Source organism: Echiichthys vipera, assembly GCF_963691815.1.
Source record: "Echiichthys vipera genome assembly, chromosome: 10".
Classification (NCBI taxonomy): domain Eukaryota; kingdom Metazoa; phylum Chordata; class Actinopteri; order Perciformes; family Trachinidae; genus Echiichthys; species Echiichthys vipera.
Window position 1 is genome coordinate 11,611,916 of NC_139835.1, and position 20,302 is coordinate 11,632,217.

Here is a 20,302-nt window from a genome sequence, read left to right on the forward strand (position 1 = left end):
TTTTTAGATATTACACCCACTGTTACCCTGGATTAACTGAACTGGAGCTGCGATTTGTCTTGTCTGATGGATCTCATCAGTAAACTCACACTTAACAGATCTAAAATCTAAAGTGCTGTGAGAACGTTTAGTTAAAACTGTCAGTATTTATTAATGATCAGTCTCACCTTTTCAATCAATACCACTAACAGGTGGTGGTGGTGTTGTTGCTGCATGATCAGTTTTGACCTCTTACTAATGAATAATAATTTGTATTACTAAAGTGGTGTGTATTTTCTTCTCTTTATTGTAATTTATGTCAAGTAAATTTGATATGCTCACTATAATGTGTTCAGAAATGTATGCCCCCCACGGTGGAACTTGTTTGTTACTTATTTCATCATGTTGCATTATATTCCTTGGAGCACATAGTTGGTCTACCCTGTAACCAGCTATGGATAGCTACTTTTTGAAGCAGTTTTATGAATGAGGCTTTACTTTAGCAGTGACACTGCCCTTAAGAGAAATGACAGAGACCTAGAGAAAAAGACCTGATCAAAGCTGATGAATCTGTATCTTTTGTTAAATTTGCAAGTAAGCATTTTTTGATAAACTGTAAAACAAATATTTGGTTAATTTAGTTATTCATGTACTTATTATATAACATGACAGTGTAAGCGCCTCCACTACGGCATGTTGTAATATTATATTATGCAAGTGGAACCACACCACAGGTTAGTTTACATAATTACATTAAAGAACACAGGTGTATATGTATGTGACCGATAAGAAGGAGTATATTTATCTTAAGTGATCCAGTGCCCCTCAGAGTTACTGGTCACGTCCCTGCCAGGTCAATCAGAGCAATATCTTAAACCCTTATATTCATAGATTATCCCTGTCCTTTGGTCTTACCATGTCAGATTTAATACACTTCTGATCCCACAAATCTGTTATCTATTTTGCCATGACAACATATTACTGCTATATGAGAACCCCTATGGTGTGTCCCCAGGCACTGTTATAAAATATGATTAAAGTGAAATAACTTGGTGGACTGTTTATTTGTAATAACTTTGAGTCAAAATAACCTGATGTACAAACATGATGCGTCTGATTTAATTGTATTTGCATTTTTCCTTTCTTTGGTTTTCTAACTTAAAGCAAAATGTGCTCTTGCACCCTGTTGTTGCTGCATAGTGCTTTGCTACAGTTTTATATGTGATTGTGTTGATGCCAATGTTTACCGTGTAGGTTATGGTGCTGCACATATTAAGCCAAATCAAGGAGTTAGTGATAGCCTTGTTAATTAGATGTATACATGTCATTTACCAAGTAATGAAGGAAGTTACAAAATTCCACCGCAATTAGACATTGCTCTTGCTAATGTGGAGCAGTAATGCTGGACTGTTCTTTTCACACTTAATTAGACCGGAGAGCAAATGACAAATCATTGCTTTCTCTGGACATTTTTCAAGTATTTATGCTTATTTGTACTACCATATTTATCTGTCCAGTTGATATAGCTAAATCCAATTTAGTATGTTATTGTTTCCTATCCATTTTATCATTTTCATAAAGAATGTAATATGCCTAGACAGCTCATTGCATATAACATAATTAAAGTACGGTTGAAAATGAGTGAAAACATGAAATGGGATTAAGTGAATTGGATTTTGCACACAGCGCACAATATGAGCCGTTATTCGTTTTCATATGGACGTGATCATTACCACGCCATGTCAGAATAGTTGTCTCATAATATTTTAATCGTATATGTCTGTTGTGCATGACAGGGCACATCTGATGACCTTTCTTTTCTTTTTTCTCCAATGCCATATGACATGAATCATAGCGTCGTGCAGCTGTCACAGCCAGCTTTCACCCTCACACTGCACTCTGTAGTGAGAGAGCAGGGGATGCTTAACAATCTCACATGACTCATTTTATCCCTCCACCTTCAGCATTGGACACACCAAATTGATTTTAATTAGGTAGTAAAGTAGATCTGATCCTCCCTCTGTTGACTCACTTTCATGCCCCAAAGAGGCCGACCTGATCGACTTTCCTGATGGATTTCACTCATAACTGCCTAAGGGTCGGTTCAATACAGACAATCTCTTTCATTTTAGTGGCATTCAGAGAAGACTGATGCCTTGTTCATGTTTGCTGTGAGGTTTCAACAGTTTATTTTTCAAATACTTTGATCCTTTAATTCCTGTCTCCCTGAGTTGCTCAACAAGAAAAAGATGAGCAAGTCTGATAATGTGAGATTATACCTGATTTTGCTTTCAGACAACTTTATTCCTTTTTTATTTTATTTCTATAGTGGGGCATGTCCTGCTTACAGGATCTAAATACTAGAAATACTGTAATCCAAGTTAATGTCTTTACCCCAAAGGAGAATCTCCAGTCACCTAAGAGTCATCAGTCACCTTATCATTTTCATGTAATATAATATTCAACAATGGAAGTTCAGATTTTTAATCTTTAAACTCACAGCGGACTGGTGATGTCAGTTAACCTTCTGAAATGTTCAAAATGTTTTTTGTTTTTCTGATTTGTTTATTAAACAAAAAAAACCCTACCTGATAGTTTGTGACCCATATTTACATCAGTGGCTGTAATAATTATGATTGAAGCAAAAGAGGAAGTCAGGTGAAGTGATATAAAGTGTGCCGAAGTAAGCAGTAAAATGTCTAAAAATTCCACTGTGCGACCGTTTCACAATGTGGAGAACGGTCATATATTATGTCTATTATTATCTCATTGGCAAATGACCTAGTCTGTTTTTGGATGTGTTGTATTAAACTGTTGGATCTGCTGAGTGTCATTGTTACCGTAGAATTTAATTTAAAAGTCTAAATAGTTGGAAGCTGTACCAGTTACTATATACACATATACCAAATCTTAAGGAAAGCCCTTTATTTTTTGAGGTATAAGTGAAAATAGAGCCACCACTAATCACTTACATTGCATACTCTGTTATTTTACAAACACACAGTCATAGAATTAAAGGCTTTAGCAATCTTGCATAGAGTAAGCTGACAGAAATCCCAACCCGAAGTTTTGATATTAGAGTCTCATTGAAAAATAATTTCCATTTAAAAATGTGACCTTTATGCAAAGTTAAGGGAAGATGCAACCTTCAGGTTCAACATTTTATTTGATTTGACCATCTTAGTTTCACCTTCGTGATAAAACCGCTACAGTGAGCAATGCAAATTTTGACAACAAAAGCTTCACATTCAAATCTATTTGAATAAAATTTCCATTGTGTTCTGAATGTCCATGGTGGGTTTGTAAAAAGACTGAAAAAAAAGCTAATGAGTGTTCATAGGTCATGTTCAAAACCACTAATGTCAGGATTTGCTTTTGCGTTCTTGGTTCATTCAGAATTCTACAAGGGCTTGCATATAAGCCTATAATACAAATCACATTATATATCTTCAGGGCAAAAAGGCTGTTCTTCCTGTCCTACAGCCTTGGAGAGGAATTTAGATATTTTCTCTTTTAGGAAGTATTAATGAAGCCAGATTAGTCTTTGCTTCAGGCCGAAATGTGGAAAGCACTCTGTTCCCAGCTCTGTTTAACAAGTAATATGTGTTGCTTATCATTTCCTTACTTTCATTAGCTCTGGGACCTACAGCGGATACTAAACACACAGAGAAAATATGCATCGACATGTTAATACATAATGGATATGTTTTGGTCTGCAAACACCACCACCATTTACATTTCTAATGTGTAGGACATTACAGTGGAATGAACAGTAATCATCCACGATTACCATGTGAGAGTACAAACATCTTTGCTGTCCCATTTTTCTAGAAGCATCCGTTAGTGGTGGGATCTTTAAATGTAAATTTATTAGTGACAGCTCGAAGTGCTTCACATGAATGTAAACGTAAATGTTTTCAGCACTCCTTTTCTGTCAATGTTTAAGGAAAACTACAGTTTTTTTACAGTTATGTCTCTCCGTTGCTAAGCATGTCAGTTCTAGCAGCTATGATAACCGTGTACTCACCAAAGTAATTGCTGAGATCTAAAATGTTGATGTGCCAATGGGGAAACACACACAGTAGGTAAGACATATGACTGTAAACAAGGCAATAGTTTTACCAGATTAGCTACCACTTTATTAAGATACAAATCAAAAGTAATACCACTAATCCCTCACTGTGTGTGAAAACTCAGAATGACCTAATAAATGTGACAAACCATAGGGCTTATTTACAACTTGGTCACCTGACTGCTCAAGATTGTCAACAACACAGGTTCCTAGCTATTTCTTTGGTGACTGTGAATTTATCATGACCAGTATAATTACATAAATAGAGCAACAAAAATTAAAACCTACGTTTAATAAACAACATGTCCAATGATTCCCCAAATTACATTTGACCATTGGAGAGTACCAGTACCAAGTGCATGTTGTGAAATGTTCACAGTTTTTAACATGTGGTTAACATTGTGAATTTAAACAAAACGTCTTGATTAGGTTTAGGCAACAAAACCTCTTGGTATGGTTAAGGATCATGGTTTGGGATAAAATAGGTATGTGAGGTGAGTTAAAATGAGTAAACCTTGACTTTTGGTTTCACATGGGATACTAAAAATGGTTGCCTCGGTGAAAGTCTGGATTGTTTGCCCCATCCATCCTGTAGACTCAAATTACATCTGCGGTGGGGCAGACCACTGCTTGTTTAGTTTGTAGAGAACAGGAACCTCCACTATGACTGACTCGTGGGGTACATGAACGCCTACTTTTTCTTCTTCTCTACCGAGTTAAGGTTAGAAAAGGTGGTCAGTAAATTCTGGGCATACCTGTAAACTAATGGTCGACGTAGGCATTGTGACTGGTATGTGCCGCTGCAGCTGCAATCAGACTCATCTCCATCCATCCACCCTGACCTTCTACATACGCAGCCTTTGTGTCAGTTTTTATACTACATCACCTTGTTTCCTCCTTCGCTCACATCATAATCACTATGGCCACTAGCGGCAGCTGCCTAACAATAAATGTATATGTTGTTTTTTGTGGAGGACGGTTCCTTAATTAGACATAATTGCATGGACACTGTTGCATAACTAACCACATACATCAGCAATCCTGCCCTAATGTAAAATATTTTGCTTATTTATAACAGTCACACCACTGTAACCTCAGTGTCCTTTATTTACCTTCACTACATAAGGTTACAAGCCTTTGTTTGAAGCAGGCATGTATTAGAGGCAGGCATTTATTTCTAATTCCTTGTTTGATAACTAAAATTGGTAATATTTTAGGATGAAGCCTCATTCAGATTATCCTGTTTGCCCAGCTAAAAACCATTTAGAACACTTCAGAACAAGAAGGTGTAGAAAATAGCAGGATTACATTGTTGCATTTATTAAATAAGGGCAATGGAAATACACATTATGGATTATTAAGTTTGCATTCACATCACATGATATGGTTGAGTTTATTTACCCTTGTTTCTCCCCGGACTTTGTTTGTGTCGACCACTACTCCATTTGTTATTGGAGACCCAGCTTTTATTTGTTTGTGTTGAGCCCCCCTAGCCATTATCTCTGCCTTTATTGGACTCCGGGCCTTTATTGGAGAAACAATACAGTGCAGCCACTCTCAATTGACATTAGTATCATGCCAGTGCAATATATTGTGCTTGATGTGTTAAACATGTATACATAAAAGCATAACGTCCTCTGATATGTTGTGAGTGTATCTTTGAGTTATCAATATACAGTATAACAAGAGGATGGTGACAAAATGAAGGGAAATGGATAGGAGGCACTTCTCACACCTTTCAAGCGATGGAAAGATTGACCCAATTTCTAAGATTTATGCTTGATTTTATTGCTAATTACAGTATAGCAGTGTGGAGTCAAGTCACCGCTCTATGTTTGCAAATGTCATATTGCTGTTATGCAACATCTGCTTTATGAAAGTTAGCAACTGAGTAATCTACTAGGTAATCTAATTTAAATACTACACATCCTGCTAGGCATTTATGTGTGGGAGTAGAAGAAGTGATACTAAACCAACACATGTGCTACAGTGGAATATTACTTATGGGGTCTACAATATCAACACTGCAGCTACAAGAAAAAACTACTCTACTGCTTAACAATGCTGTATTACACTGGGTTGAATTTGTTGAGGAGGAGAATATTTTGCTGATTTTAGTTTAGTTTCTCATGGATAATAGGAAGATGATACGAATAATTAGGTCAAATCTAACATTTATTCCATATTTGCAATAAAGTTACTGCTATTGCTCTGTGGAAGTTATACAGTCAGGTTAAATTGACAAAATGTTCAAACAGCTTGTTACCAAGGCCCATTAGTATTAAAAAAGAAACTGGACATCATTTTTCAAATCAATGATTTCCTTTTGCTGATCGTGCAAACGTGTAACAGCAGTATTATGCATACAACAGCAGTAAAAAGCGCTTGTTGGTTCTATCTGGATTAGCCACTTTAGAGCCTTTAATGAGACCAGTGCAATAAGAAGTACAGTACCACCTTCATTCAAGTATAAGGGCAGAAAGACACAGACCAGTGTCCAGACCATATTTTTAAAATACTTGTAACATCTTTATAAATGGAAGGTAGAGTAATTTTCAGCATCGGGACAACAGTATTTATATATATATATATATATATATATATATATATTATATTTATAGCATACACCTAATTCTGGCTCATATATATATATATATATATGAGGAGCTCTTTTCCAAAACGCTATAAATCCATTCAAATAGTTTTCAGGAAAATTACATTTTTTACCTAGACCCACACATTTGGTTAATATTCAATGTATCTTGTCAAAATGGTTTATGGCTCAGTCTGAACATGTTGAACGGATGGACGAAACAAAAAACTCTCCTGCTTCACAGCGCCGCCATGTTGGATCGCATAGAACGCTCACTGAATTCTGATTGGTCGAGAGGACGTATCGCATTTAGGCTAAAAGTAGGTTTGGCGCTGGTCGCGGTCTGGAAAGGAACTGCATCTTGAGGACCTTTTTAAACAAGGAAATATAGCGATTTGGCATGAAACATTGATGAAGCAGTGAATAGGTTCTGTATACAGCAAAGTGGCATGACTAACTCCTTTTTTTTAATTTAGCTTTTATCTCGTTTTGGAAAAGAGCTCTTCATATATATAACAAGACTATATTTATAGTATACACCTATTTCTGGCTCACACATTAAAAGAACAATGCAATGGACCTGCATGGCAATTTCTCCAGTTTGTGGTTCATAGCACAGTTTAAACAGTCACACTGCTACCATGGCTAATGAGGCTGGTTTGTGTTGTGAGGCACATTGGATGAGACACGTTTCCTCGTTTCTAATGGAATGGAGCTAATCTCATCTGTGTAAACTGACGCCCAGCTGTGCAACTTTGCAGAATTCACTGAGGAATAAAGTGGAAAAAACTTGAATAAAGGGCAAGTCCATCTTCATCACATGCTTCTATGGTTTACTGGCAGGCAATGAGACAGAAATGTCACATTAGCAATGCCAAGTGGTTTATTATACCATTATAGACAGTAAAACTAAAGAGCTGTTTGCTGATTTTGTCTGTTTATTTAATATTGCATTTTGACTAGTTAGGCTAGTTATTTTCTTATGTTTTACATTCATAGACGGTTTTGCATTAAAAAAGGCCAATGGTTTCTTTTTCTGTGGCCTTGGCAAATAACAACATGTACTGAATGGCAGGTCAGTCTCAAATAAAAGCCATCTGTCAGTCTTCATCTTTTTTTGTTTAAGCTCCTTAATTACTTCTAGTAAAGCCTCACAAGTTGGCCTGCAGCATGATGAATTCAGTATATATACTTGATTTAAATCAACTCCAAGGGGTGAACAATAATTCAATAAAACTTTTTTGTTGTCTTAATTCTTAGGAGAATATATTTATTTGGTGTGTTTGGGAGATTTCCCTCTAATACAATAGCGTTTATCAAAACTGATAAAATACATTCCGTGAAGTGCCACAATGTTCTTATGTTTCAATTTTTAAATTTAAGTGATCTTTGTTCAGGTGCTTTGATTGTATAAGTTTATACAAAACTATTCTGTGAGAATTTGTAATGCCATTTAACTTTAACTTATGTAACTTCCTGTATTTCAAAGAGAGTGTACAGTTAAACTGATCCGTACAAAAAGGCAATCCATTTTGAGGGACCAAGGTTGGTATGTATGGATGTGGAGTTGTTAGATAATGAACAGCTCACTTGGTATCTGCAGGGGCGCAGTACAGTGGGGGGGCAAAAAGGATGTGATCCCTCACCATAACGGCTCTCACTACACTCTGATAATGCAGTTTAATCTGGAGGCTACACCCAAGGCACTGACATGACCCGGAGAGAATCAGCTCACATTGGACAAACTCAGTGGAAACCTTGACTGGCACTTCACCCCTCAGTGATGACAAAGCCCCCATCTGCTTAAGCAGCTATTACTCCACCTGATTGGTAATCATGACACAGAGCGAGGCATAAATCCTTCAGACTGCTGCTGGTTAAGATAGAGGTCTTTGAAGGAACACAGTGATTAGGTGACCTTGGAAGGAGTATGGAAAGGGGGCCAGGAGAGGAGAGGCTGAGGTGGATGTACTTTTCTATTATTGGCAGTATAATGACACATTCCCATGCAAATTAAATTCACATATGTAGGCGACCGTCAAACCAGTGAACATTTCAGAACCCCCTAAAAATGTTTGGAATCATTTCTTACAGGAGGATTTGTTACAAGTCACGGTCTCATCAGCCTCAATCACAATGCATTTTGTTTGCATAAATTGAGATGGTATAGGTTAATATTAGCCCAATTTGAGTTGTGGTGTTGTATTAACACTATGGCCCATTTTCTGGGTAACACCTGAAAACATTTTGGATGTATAGTGCAACTACTTGGTACATTCATGGGAACATATATATATTTATATATATATATATATATATATATATATATATATATATATATATATATATATATATATATAGCTTGGAGTTACTGTAATTGATATGGTGATATATAAGATATCAGATGCAATCTAGTATATATTGTTGCCCTATGCAGTCAATGTAGCTTTAACAATTTTCTCAGTTCAATGCAGAGTACACGATGCATATCTAATGTCAAACGTGGTGCATGTGCTATAAGGAGTTTGAGACTTCTGATTCAGAGTGTGAACACCCTTTCTTTGAAATATTTTTGGTAATTTGACATACCTTCAACTTGTCACTGAGTAAAACCTAGAAGAAGTTTTTGAGACTCTGTGCTAGATCTGAAGTTGCAGGTTTTACTCAGCAAAGTTAATCAGATAACTCAGATAACCTGCTTCTTTGAACAGCCCCTGGTAGCGAGGAAGGGGTATGTGGTAAACATGATAAACATGACTGACTTGTTCACTGATGTCACAACACAGGATGTCGGATTTCTGTCTAGTGCACATTAACAAGTTTTCACTTAAGATATAAAATATTTTATAAATTTGAGATTTACGATATACTATCTTCTAGTGTATGGTAACTTTCAAATTGAATAGTCAAGTGGTCTGATGCTGTTTTCATGGGATGTAATGCTAAAGAATAAATGTTAATGTCAGTCAACTATTTGTATTTCCCTGACAGATAAGAGTATTTCTTAGGCACTGGTAAAAATTAGTTTAGCTGAATATTTGGTTTTGGGATATGTGACGTGTGTTTATAATCTAAATGTGTGGTCCAGTTCATTTGATAAATACATTTATATCAGTTAATAGGTATTCAAGTATTTGTTTATTATTTCCTCTTAGCTTTGATTTCCAATCATTTTTCTCTCTGAGGTCCACTTCCTGGGGCCTGTTTCACAAAGCAGGTTCAAAAAACTCTGAGTCTAACCCGGAACTCTGAGTTGATCTACTCTGAGATAGGAAACTCTGAGTTTTCGGTTCCAGAACAGCAGATTTGCGTTAGGTTGATCAACTCAGAGTAGTTTGACCTGGAGTTAAGCGCGTGCACCACAAGTAAAAAAAGACAGCATCAATGGAGCCCTGATTCGACGAGTCACCATGGCAACGGGGAAGCGAAGGGCTACGCTACAACTGGAAATGGAAATATTAATGCGCTCATACGGAGAGTTTGAGCAGGTTTACACCGCTGCAGCAGCAAAAGAGAGGGAGACGGTGCAGGAGAACATTGCTGCTCGGGTCAGTGCATAAGTTTAAATGTAGTCCAGTTGCAATCACAGTAATATCACAGGGGGAACTGCATGAGTGGGAGCCTATTAATTTATTTCATTTAAGTGCAACCCCGCGGGGGAGAAGCGCAGCTTAAGATGAAACATAAAAACATTTTTCAAACAGGTAAAACCTCAGCACAGTCTCATGGTGACGCCTCATTTTGAGCAGGTTTTACATCGTAAAGTAAATATTACCGTAAGTGGCTGTTTTTTATACAACATATCAATGTTGTATAAAAAACTCCCATTTGCAAAAAAAACGCAGCGCAACACACAATATCTGCTGTGATATAAGAGCATTACTGGTTGTTAATGTTGGAAATGTAAGGAGGGGTGAGATGGACTGTGACATGAAACGGTGTTGTGCCGTATTCAGCCCCCTCGCATTATAGGTGATATTCTGGATCAGAAGGCTATATAGGAGTATTTTATATACCGGTAACCCAACTAAAAGCACACACTTTTGAACCTATGAATTGCAAGAAAAGCTGGAATTATATTTAGAAACGCTGAGTCAAATACATTCAACTTGCTCAAAAGATCCATTTCATTCATTTTGTAATTATGGCTGCAGCATATTAAGGACGTCTATGCGCGGTCTGATAACCATCTCCCGACGAATATTTAATTCTCTTTGCGAAATGCGTCACCTTCATTCACGGGATCGTTATCAAAATGACACGCCATGGTAGTGTAAATATTCACCACCTAATATAACTTCTAATGTAGGCCTACTGAATGACTTTTATACATTGTATACAAAAACTCCCGTTTGCAAAAAAACGCAGCGCAACACAGAATATCTGCTGTGATATGAAACGGTACGGCTCAAACAGAGAATTGCCTGGAAATGCAAGAACATCTATAATCAATAGTCTGATAATCATCTCCTGACGAACATTTCATTCTCTGTGCAGTAATGCTGCAGCTTCATCCACGGGATTGTTATCAGAAGGACACGCCATGGTAGTGAAATAGTCGCCACCTAATATAACTTCTAATGTCTGATGTTTGCAGTGATTTTCTGAAAAAATAGACGGAACTATAGCAGATATACTTCGCCAAAACTCGCCCGCTGACTGAATGAATGAGGAAATGAAACACCGTGTGTGGCTGAAAGAGGGCGGAGACAGAGAGAAACTCAAGGTTTTCTGAGAAAAACCTGGTCCCGACCAGGTTAGTTTCAGAGAGCATGTTACCATGGTAACTGACCGAGAGGTTAAGTTACCTCCCTTTGTGAAACAGGCTAGAGTTACCCCTCTGTCTCTGGTTTGAGTTACCTCCCTTTGTGAAACGGAAAACTCAGAGTTTCCCTCATTTCAGGGTTAACAGACTCAGAGTTTTCACTAAACCTGCTTTGTGAAACAGGCCCCAGGTTGAGGATGGTGCTCTCATAAACGCCTGCACATGGATGCTCTTTGCTCTATCAGAGGCTCGTTCAGTAGCAAAACGTTTATTTAAACAGAAACGTTACTGTCTTTTTTAATACGATGGGGTTTATATACGCAATGGGTCACACCTCTGACACATCCACCAAAAGAGAAAAGATGTACTCAATGCCTGTTGCACCCCATTTTGAGGAAATGTGCCTTTCAACCCAGAAACTGTTGCAGATTTAACATCCTGTTGGCAATGTGGACTGTACCAAGTGGGACCTTGGGAAGGGGTTGAAAGCAATGGGTTTTCTTTTTGTATTTAATTTTTTATCACCCTTATCTTATACCCATACTCCCAGCTGGCTCATATCTAGATCAGCAGTGTTTGACAAACTTGGTTATAGGTCCCCGCTAGTACGATGAACTGCTAAAGTGGGGTATATCTGCTATGGCTTGTGTATGGTTAATTATAAACGTATAGGTCCATATGAGTCTGAATGTTGGCATACTATGCCAACAAGCAGACCAAGGAAACTGCTGTCGCTCAAAGGTACTTACATGATGTTCTTCAGAACAAGGTAGTTTTGAGCAATGTGAAAAAAGTATGAAAAGGAAATGTGGCTATTTAAACATGTGTAACTGCAGTGTGAATGTTGTGCTTTGATCCCACTTTGGAATTGCCTGTGTATGTGTTTCTTGACTGCTGAACTCAAATTGGCAAATGCTAAGAAATTAAGAGCTTGGGTGAAAAAACTAAAAGAATCCTCTACGTTATTACATTTCATAAGATTACTTCTCACTGCCTTCTGAGCAACCAACATGCTAATCCACCTGATGATTATTTTTGAATATGCTCAATAGCACTGTCTATTAGCCCAGTCCTCAAGACCCACTTGTACTGCATGTTTTTGCTGCAGACTCCTTCTTTCACATCTGATCCAATTAAGAGCTGCACATTAACTTGGCACCTTAATCTGATCAGGTGTGGACACACTTGGCTCAAGAGCACACTAGAGGACTTTAGAAATCCTTGCATGTGGAGTAAAAGGGCAGTAAACAGCACACAGCTGCAGATCTGTCTTATGAATCATTCATTGTTTACTGGTGCAGGGATTTATGCCAAGGAGCAGGAGGCCATTCTACCATTGTCTTCTGAAACTTTTCATGTGGTGCTCCCTTTTAATAATTTGTTGACATGCCCCTGCTGTTGTAGAGGAAACAAAAAGTGACCTTGCTCTGTGGTGTAGGTCAGGCAGCATCTAATGAAGGCCCCAAAGTCTTACAGCATTGATTCCTAACCCATTTCCTGGCTAGAATGAAGAGTTGTTCAGCGTTGCCATGGGGGATGGCCCCGGGTACAAGCGGGTGTTTCCCAGAGCCAGTTATACCTCCGATTCTGTGAATAAAATTACTTCTCTCTTTTAGTGCATCATTATTTTATCTCTCTCCTTTCTAACACATAACTCAAGTTGGCTTAGTGATTTCTAAGTATTAGTTTTTTTCAAAGTTTTTCCAGGATCTAGGAGAAAGAGATGTGGGAGTGTAGCCAAAAATGACGTGCACGTGTAACTGTGAGCCTGCGTCCAGAAGTGCTGTGACATTCTCAAATCGTTCATCAGTCAGCAGAGTCACGGTTCTCTCTCTAGTCTTCATATTCTGATCAGACTTGACGTGGATGGCATTTAAGTCTAAATACCACATGGCACATGTCACTTCTAGAGATACGGTTGTAATAAAGATTCATTATGCAGGTGTGAGGCAATATTGGGATGCATGGCACGACAATGCATCTTGAGGCAGATTAAAGATATGAAGATTAAGGGAGAGACCACATTATACTGTTGTTATACTTAATAACCTGCTTAGTTTGGCTCATGGCCCTATGCTCATCCATAATGCATATGACCTGCAGCTGGCCAGGACACTAAGTCTGCTCTGACAGTGGGAGATGGGTTTAAAATCACTAATCTGCATATGTGGATGTAGGTAGGCTTCTATTGCGTTTCTTCGGCACACAGAAATTCTCCGAGTTCATTTGAATTTTTCTGCCTCGGCACACTTGGCCTCAATAACTTGTGAAACATTTATATGTGATGCATTTTTAACCCATATGTTTGATTTATGTTACACAATCCATGTATCTTTGAGCAGAATATTCCACCCTCATATATGCAGACTGTTATATATCATCAGTCTGACATCTGTGCTTTTGCTGAGTTATTTTGTTTTGAAGCATTTTGATTTCCTTTTTTTGGAGCACCAACTTTCTCTCCACTCACCCTGTCTACATCTACTTCAGATAGTCATTTCACACATTTCCCAAAATACCTTTCAAAGAAGACCTAAGAGAATGAGGGTAAATTTGTCACATGCTTTTGGGTTTTACATACTGTAGGTGAGCATAACATCAGTGATATACTATATATACTCAAAACAAATGTGTTTTCTCTTAGGCTGTTGTGCTTTACCCTTCGAGGCCACTGTGTTTGCAAGTGGTTATATAGATAGATTTGGTGGAAAATGCTCTGCTCTTTGAGGGAGTATTCTATGAAGCAGACGATAATTCTGCTGGGAGAATGTATCCCCCAAAATAAACACATATGAACATTAAATCTTAGTTAAATCAACAAGACAAAATTACACATTACTGTAGGAGGATGTCTGGGTGGAGGAGGGAGTTGTGGCAGCATTGACAGCAGTTAAGCAGCAACTTATGCTGTGGCATGCTGATGTCCTCATATTCTTTATACACCCTGTGTCCTCCAGGTCAAAATGACCCACCTTCACTAAAACCCCAAAATAAAGCAGCTTAATTAAAATGTAAACAAACCAACTCTATTTTGTCTGAAGAAACAATTTATCATTCACCACAAATGCCTTTGTACCTGCCCAGATGTGTGAACAACAAAGAAACAGGCGGGCTGTTTGAATTTTCTAAATGTGTGTTTAGGCCAAATGCAAGTTATGTGTGTCTAGTCTGTGTAGATACAGTTATAGCTTAAATAGTCTTAGTAAGCATACAGAGACTGTGTGTTTGTGTGAAGCATTGCTAACATAAACATCCTCAACTTAATCACACAATCACACCATAATCATCCTTAAAACATCAGTCATATAACATGGTTATAGTCCTGTGCTTAGCCGTTCAAGTAAAGTCTCGTAACATGTAATTTATGCCCAGCTGCAGTTTAGTAACCAGTCCATGGAAGGAGGAACTTGTGTTGCTTTTGATTCCAGTGCCTGGTCCTTGTGACCAGGTTGAAGAAGGTTTGTCCTTGTCGTGTTGCTCTTAAGCAAAAGAGGAATCAAATCACTCTGCTCTTATCAGATGGTCCTTGTGAGCAGTTATGGTTAACCTGGCTGATGGTCCTACTCCATGCAGGCCATATTCAAGGTCTAGGGGCAGCTGGTAGCTGGTCCCTGGATGATGAAAGGTTCGGGCAGCAAGCTCCAGAGGAGAAGGATCCAGGAGTAAGCAAGCAAGAGTAAGAGAAAGAGTGAATGGCACTCTCCAGTTTTAAAGAGGTGGTGATGTCATCAGCCAAGAGTCAGGTCAACCAACTGTAGCTGACAGTTTGGGTCCTTTGGAAAGTTCACACCTGAGTGCAAACTTTGTGGGGGAGGGGGTGACCTGGATGTCGTCCATATTCCCTTTGTTTATGACCAGACAGGCTTTCGGCCTTTGTTTGTTCAGTTGAGGTCGTCTCTTGATCAAACTGGTAGTTAAAATTATTCCAGAAATGAACTATCATGTGTGGAATGTGGTTGCACCTACAAAATGGATCTTTTGGAAAACTCTGCTAGAGTGAAGATTTTTAGAAAATCTGTTTCAGTGTTGCTGTGTAGACACAGGAAATTGAGTTTTTGGTTTGTAACATAAGAGTGAGCGACGTTATCCTCACATTTGGTGCAATGGCGGATGTGGCCAAAATATTGTTGCTTCTACCCTTGTTAATAGGATAATTTTGATTATATTTAACCACTATTTTCCCTTTTCTCCCACACTGGTTGTTGAGTGACCTTGAGTACACTGAATGCAACATAGGTGTAATGGACTATCAATGCCCTGACAAAATGGTACACAGCTTTCAACGTAGAGGCACAATGTAGAGCTACAAATAGCTTCACATAGAAGCAGCTCCTTCTCAACCTGCAAGTGTAAGATAGGCCTGCATGAGTGAGGAATATTCTCAGATCAGCTTTTTTCAGCTGTTCAATACAGCTAACCTTTAATTCACCATTTTGAGCTGTGTACTACACTGCTGCTTTTATAAAACCGGTCTTGTTTGAATAGGCCTGTGGCTTACGACTTATCCACTGTACCATATTGTGAACTGTGTGTGTGATGCAATTCAGGGGATTGTAATGCCTTAGTGGTTTGTAGCTTACCTCATTGGAATATAATATTGTTTAGAAAGATAAATGAAGACCTAAGCTCTCATGTAATTCAGAGTTTAATAGGACTGAGCAAATAGGAGAGTGGTGCTGTAATTGCAAAATGCAGGATAAAGAGATTTGTTGTGCTGTTTAAGTGCTCATGCAGTATACCCGATGTATTTAGTAAATGGGTCAACACTACAGAATATATACCTCATCTCAAGCAAAGCAAACTTAATCAAAATATATGCTACAAGGAGTACTGGCTTGCTTCAGCAGGTTAGCAAACCATCTTCCCTGGTTTCCTGGCTCCAAAAAACTCTTTATGCCACTGAAAATCTGGCACATTCCCAAGGCTCAATGGTTTTAATGAGCCACAATCTTGTGCCAGTTGTGGCTGTTGGGTGACAAGAATGAAGCTCATGATAATGTGCCAGGCTGAGTACCGCTGTGTTTCCCACTGTTATGGTAATGTGACTAGTTTGTTTTTGTCACTCACTAGAGGCGACTGCTGCCTTTTTTTCTATTCGCTATTCCTGCCATCACCCCTCATTTGATGTTTGTATACTGCATAATTATCTTCAAAATACATAATGCTGTGTAATACTATGTCTTTATGTATCTTTCTCATGCAAATACAGTGGCATATGGAAGAGGAGCAAAAGAACAGTAGAGCAGGTAATTTCCCTCCGTCCCCTTTGCCCCATTATTGTCATCGTACAGCAACGGTGCAGCCGCAGTCAAGGAGAGGCTGTTTGGTGTACCAAAAGAGAAAGATGAATTGACCTAAGAGGTCATTTAGTTGCCTCAGATTTGGCCCTTTAGCTTTCAAGGTGAAGTGGCATGAAAGGAGGCAGAACATCAATAGGTAACTTGGCTGCTCTGAGGTCCAGGGGCATTTTCTTTCATGACTTCCATTGCTAGCTGAGGAAATTGCTCTTCTGCTACCGATCCTCTGCTTTTCAATTGCAATCAATTCAGGTTTAAAGGAATAGAAGATATCCCTTTAGAAACTTCAGCAAGCTGAGTATGCCTCTGCCGACCTCAAGCCCAGCATGTGTTTATTGATGTCTTGCTATCTTTTTTAGAAAGAATGTTTATAAAGAAGTTGACATATTCAGCTCATATGCAGCTCAGCTGTTATGTGCCACAGCCATTATGCGTTTAAAAAGTGCGAAGATTCATTATCTGGCTTTTAAATCTGAATTAGTAGTTATGGGTAGTAATAGATGACACATCATGGGTGACAGCAATTGTATTTTACCACTTACCTGTCAAATCATGCACAGTCCATCGCATTATTAAATACTGGTGCTGCATTACTAGTTATTGCGGTAATAATCAGTATGCAACAAGGTTGAAAGCACGTTTTGCAGAAGCTCACAATATTGTGTTGCTTGATGATTGTTAAAGAAGCACATTTGACTGGAGCCAAATATCTTGGCTAAGCATAAAAATAGTATGTTTTGAAGCAAGTTTTTTGAGAAATATTTGGCACATCCCTTTTTTAATGTTGGTGTTGTTCTGCTGTTTAGAGGCAGAATAATGATCCTGAGTTTATTCCCTGCATGCATTAGGCTACCTTGAGATACCCCTTTCCCCGCTCAACAGTACATGCATTTTAATTATTTTTTCGTAATAGGGTTGATGGGCTTTGGTGTGCAATTTTAAGAATGCTCTCTTTAAAACCTAAAAAAAGAGAGGGCTTTGAATATTTCAAAAGAGACCTTGATTTAAATGGTAAGATTTCAGATATATTGCATCAGTGGGAATAGGAGAGTTAGAATGGATGAGATGTTTGACCTTTTCAGATTTGTCCCTGGGTAGTGAATTTGCTGGAGGGTGACGGGGCAGGGAGCAGCGGTGCGTTGAATTATTGCTCTAACTGTTCAAACGCTGCAGACCTGATCCCCCACTTTCTCCACTCCCACTACTAATGGGTTAGGAACACACTGGGAAAAAGATGGAGATAGAGAGAGTGAGTGGGAGTCAGAGCCTGTCTGATTGTCTGTGGGTTAAGCTTAGAAACAAATTACCGTTTGTGCTTGACGCTGAGGAGAAATAGCGGCGGGTCACATTGTGGTGCCAAATCTTTAGCAAAAGCTGGTGTGATTTTGTAGAATGATGGAGCTGAGTCTCTGACAGCTACCGGCAGGAAACATGTCAACGCTTTGACGGATACTTGCTCTATTGAAAGGCTATGATGACTTTTTAGTTGACTGGGCTTTCTTTGAACTTCCCCAGTTCCACCATAAAAAAACCACAACACCAAGGAGGCAAAAAGATAAGAACAAACTTGCCAAACAGCTTTTGATAGTTTGCTAAGGCACGAAGGACATCATGTCTTTGTTAGAGGAGAGTAGCTGTCAAAATCACAATGCTGGGCAGCATCTGTGTCTGCCTCTTTTGGTAGCATATAATCTTGAGTAAAAAAAAAAGTATGGCCTCCTTAGAATTGTGGTTTGCAAAAGACATGCCACTGACAAAAGGACACAGAGTATTATATTGATTGTCAGCCTTTAAAAATGTCACTATAGAGCTGCAGCTTCTTTGAAAACATCGGCTCTAGCTTAGAGCTTTATTCAGCTTCATGCTTCCATTGATGATAATATAATAATGATAATTTTGCTTACATCAATACCTCCTCACCAGATCCATTTACTGCATGTGATTCTAAAGAAAGTGCAAGTGAAACCACGTCCTCTCCACTCACACTCATGTTCAAGTGTACATGTTTTCTAGGCAAACATGTGATCCACTAATTCACTATCATCACCTCATGCTGCATCTTTTCTGTCTCTTTCTCCACACTTTCTTCATGCCATCCAGAAGCTATCTTGTGCGATGTAGGGGAGTTTCACTGTCATGACAAGGAAACCTGCATCCCTGAGGCCTGGCTCTGTGATGGCGAGCCCGACTGCCCCGACGACTCAGATGAAACTGGTACAAATTGTAAGTCACTCATTCCATCCATTACTCACTAATGCAAAACTGTCACATGGAATTCAGCCACAGTGCCTAATTTGTCAGCAAGTGTCACTTTTATAGTATAAGAACTCGTGTTAACATGCATTAAGCGATGTTCCACCAAAAATGTCCTTTTCAGTATCAAACATGGCCCCTTCCTAAAGGCTTAAAAGATGTTAGAAGTCATAGAGGGAGTGACAGACTCTCCTAGGGATGTGTTGTATAGTTAAATGACCACAGGCAGGAAAGATTCCCTGTGGCCCTCTGTGCATCTGGGTGCGAGGTGTCTGCTGGAGGTACTTCTCTGCTGGGCCAGTGTGTCGTAGAGAGGGTGGGAGACATTGTCCAGGATAGACCGGAGCCTGGACAGCATCCTCCTCTCTGCCACGGTCGTCAGGGTGTCCAGTTCCTCCCCCACGACATCAGCGGCCCTCCTGATCAGTTTGTTCAGTCTGTTGGTGTCTACAACCTTAAGCCCACTGCCCCACTGCCCCCCAGATGTTAAAGGACCTCAGCCTCCTCAGGAAGAAGAGTCAACTTTGGCCCTTTTTGTAGACAGCTTCGGCATTTCTAGTCCAGTTCAACATATTATTGAAGTACACCCCCAGACACTCCTCTACAGTGTCCACAGGGACCTGTGGATGGAGACAGGGGTCAAAAGTGTTTTCACCCTCCTCAGATCCACTATGAGCTCCTTTGTTTTGGTCACGTTGAGCTGCAGATGACTCAGCTCACTCAAGTGACAAAGTTGCCCACAACAGTCCTGTATTCAATTTCACCGCCCTTTCCAATGCAGCCAACTATTGCTGAGTCATCAGAAAACTTCTGAAGGTGGCAGGAGTTAAAGTTTGAGGTGAAGAGCAAGGGAGAAAGGACAGTCCCCTGTGCGACCCCAGTGTTGCTGACCACCCTGTCAGACACACAGTTCTGTAGGCGTACATACTGTGGTCTGCCCATCAGGTAATCCACAATCCAGGACACGATTGAGGTCTCCACCTGCATCGCAGCCATCTTCTCACCCAATAGAGCCGGACGGGTGGTGTTGAATGCACTGTTGAAGTCAAAGAACATGACTCTCACAGTTCTCGCAGGCTTGTCCAGATGACTGTAGACTCTGTTTAGCAGGTAAGTGATGCAGTCCTTAACTCCAAGGCGGGGCTAGTAAGCAAACTGTAGTGGATCAGTGAAGGGCCTGACCATAGGCCTTAGCTGCTCCACGACGAGTCTCTCCATGGTCTTCATGATGTGGGACGTCAGGGGCCACCTGTCTGTAGTCCTGAGGGCCACTGGGATGCGGCGTCTTTGGCACAGGCACGAGGCAGGATGTCTTCCACAGCACAGGGACCCTCTGGAGGTGC

General features: G+C 39.4%; 1 protein-coding gene across 1 annotated transcript in view; it reads left to right on the top strand.

The window, feature by feature from the left end:
- The window catches only part of lrp1bb (low density lipoprotein receptor-related protein 1Bb), a 287,271-nt gene that overhangs the window by 59,283 nt on the left and 207,686 nt on the right, over positions 1-20,302 (top strand). The window contains exon 2 of the mRNA XM_083922252.1: positions 18,807-18,929. Within this exon, the coding sequence (XP_083778378.1) occupies positions 18,807-18,929 (123 nt within the window). The remainder of the gene's footprint in view (positions 1-18,806; positions 18,930-20,302) is intronic.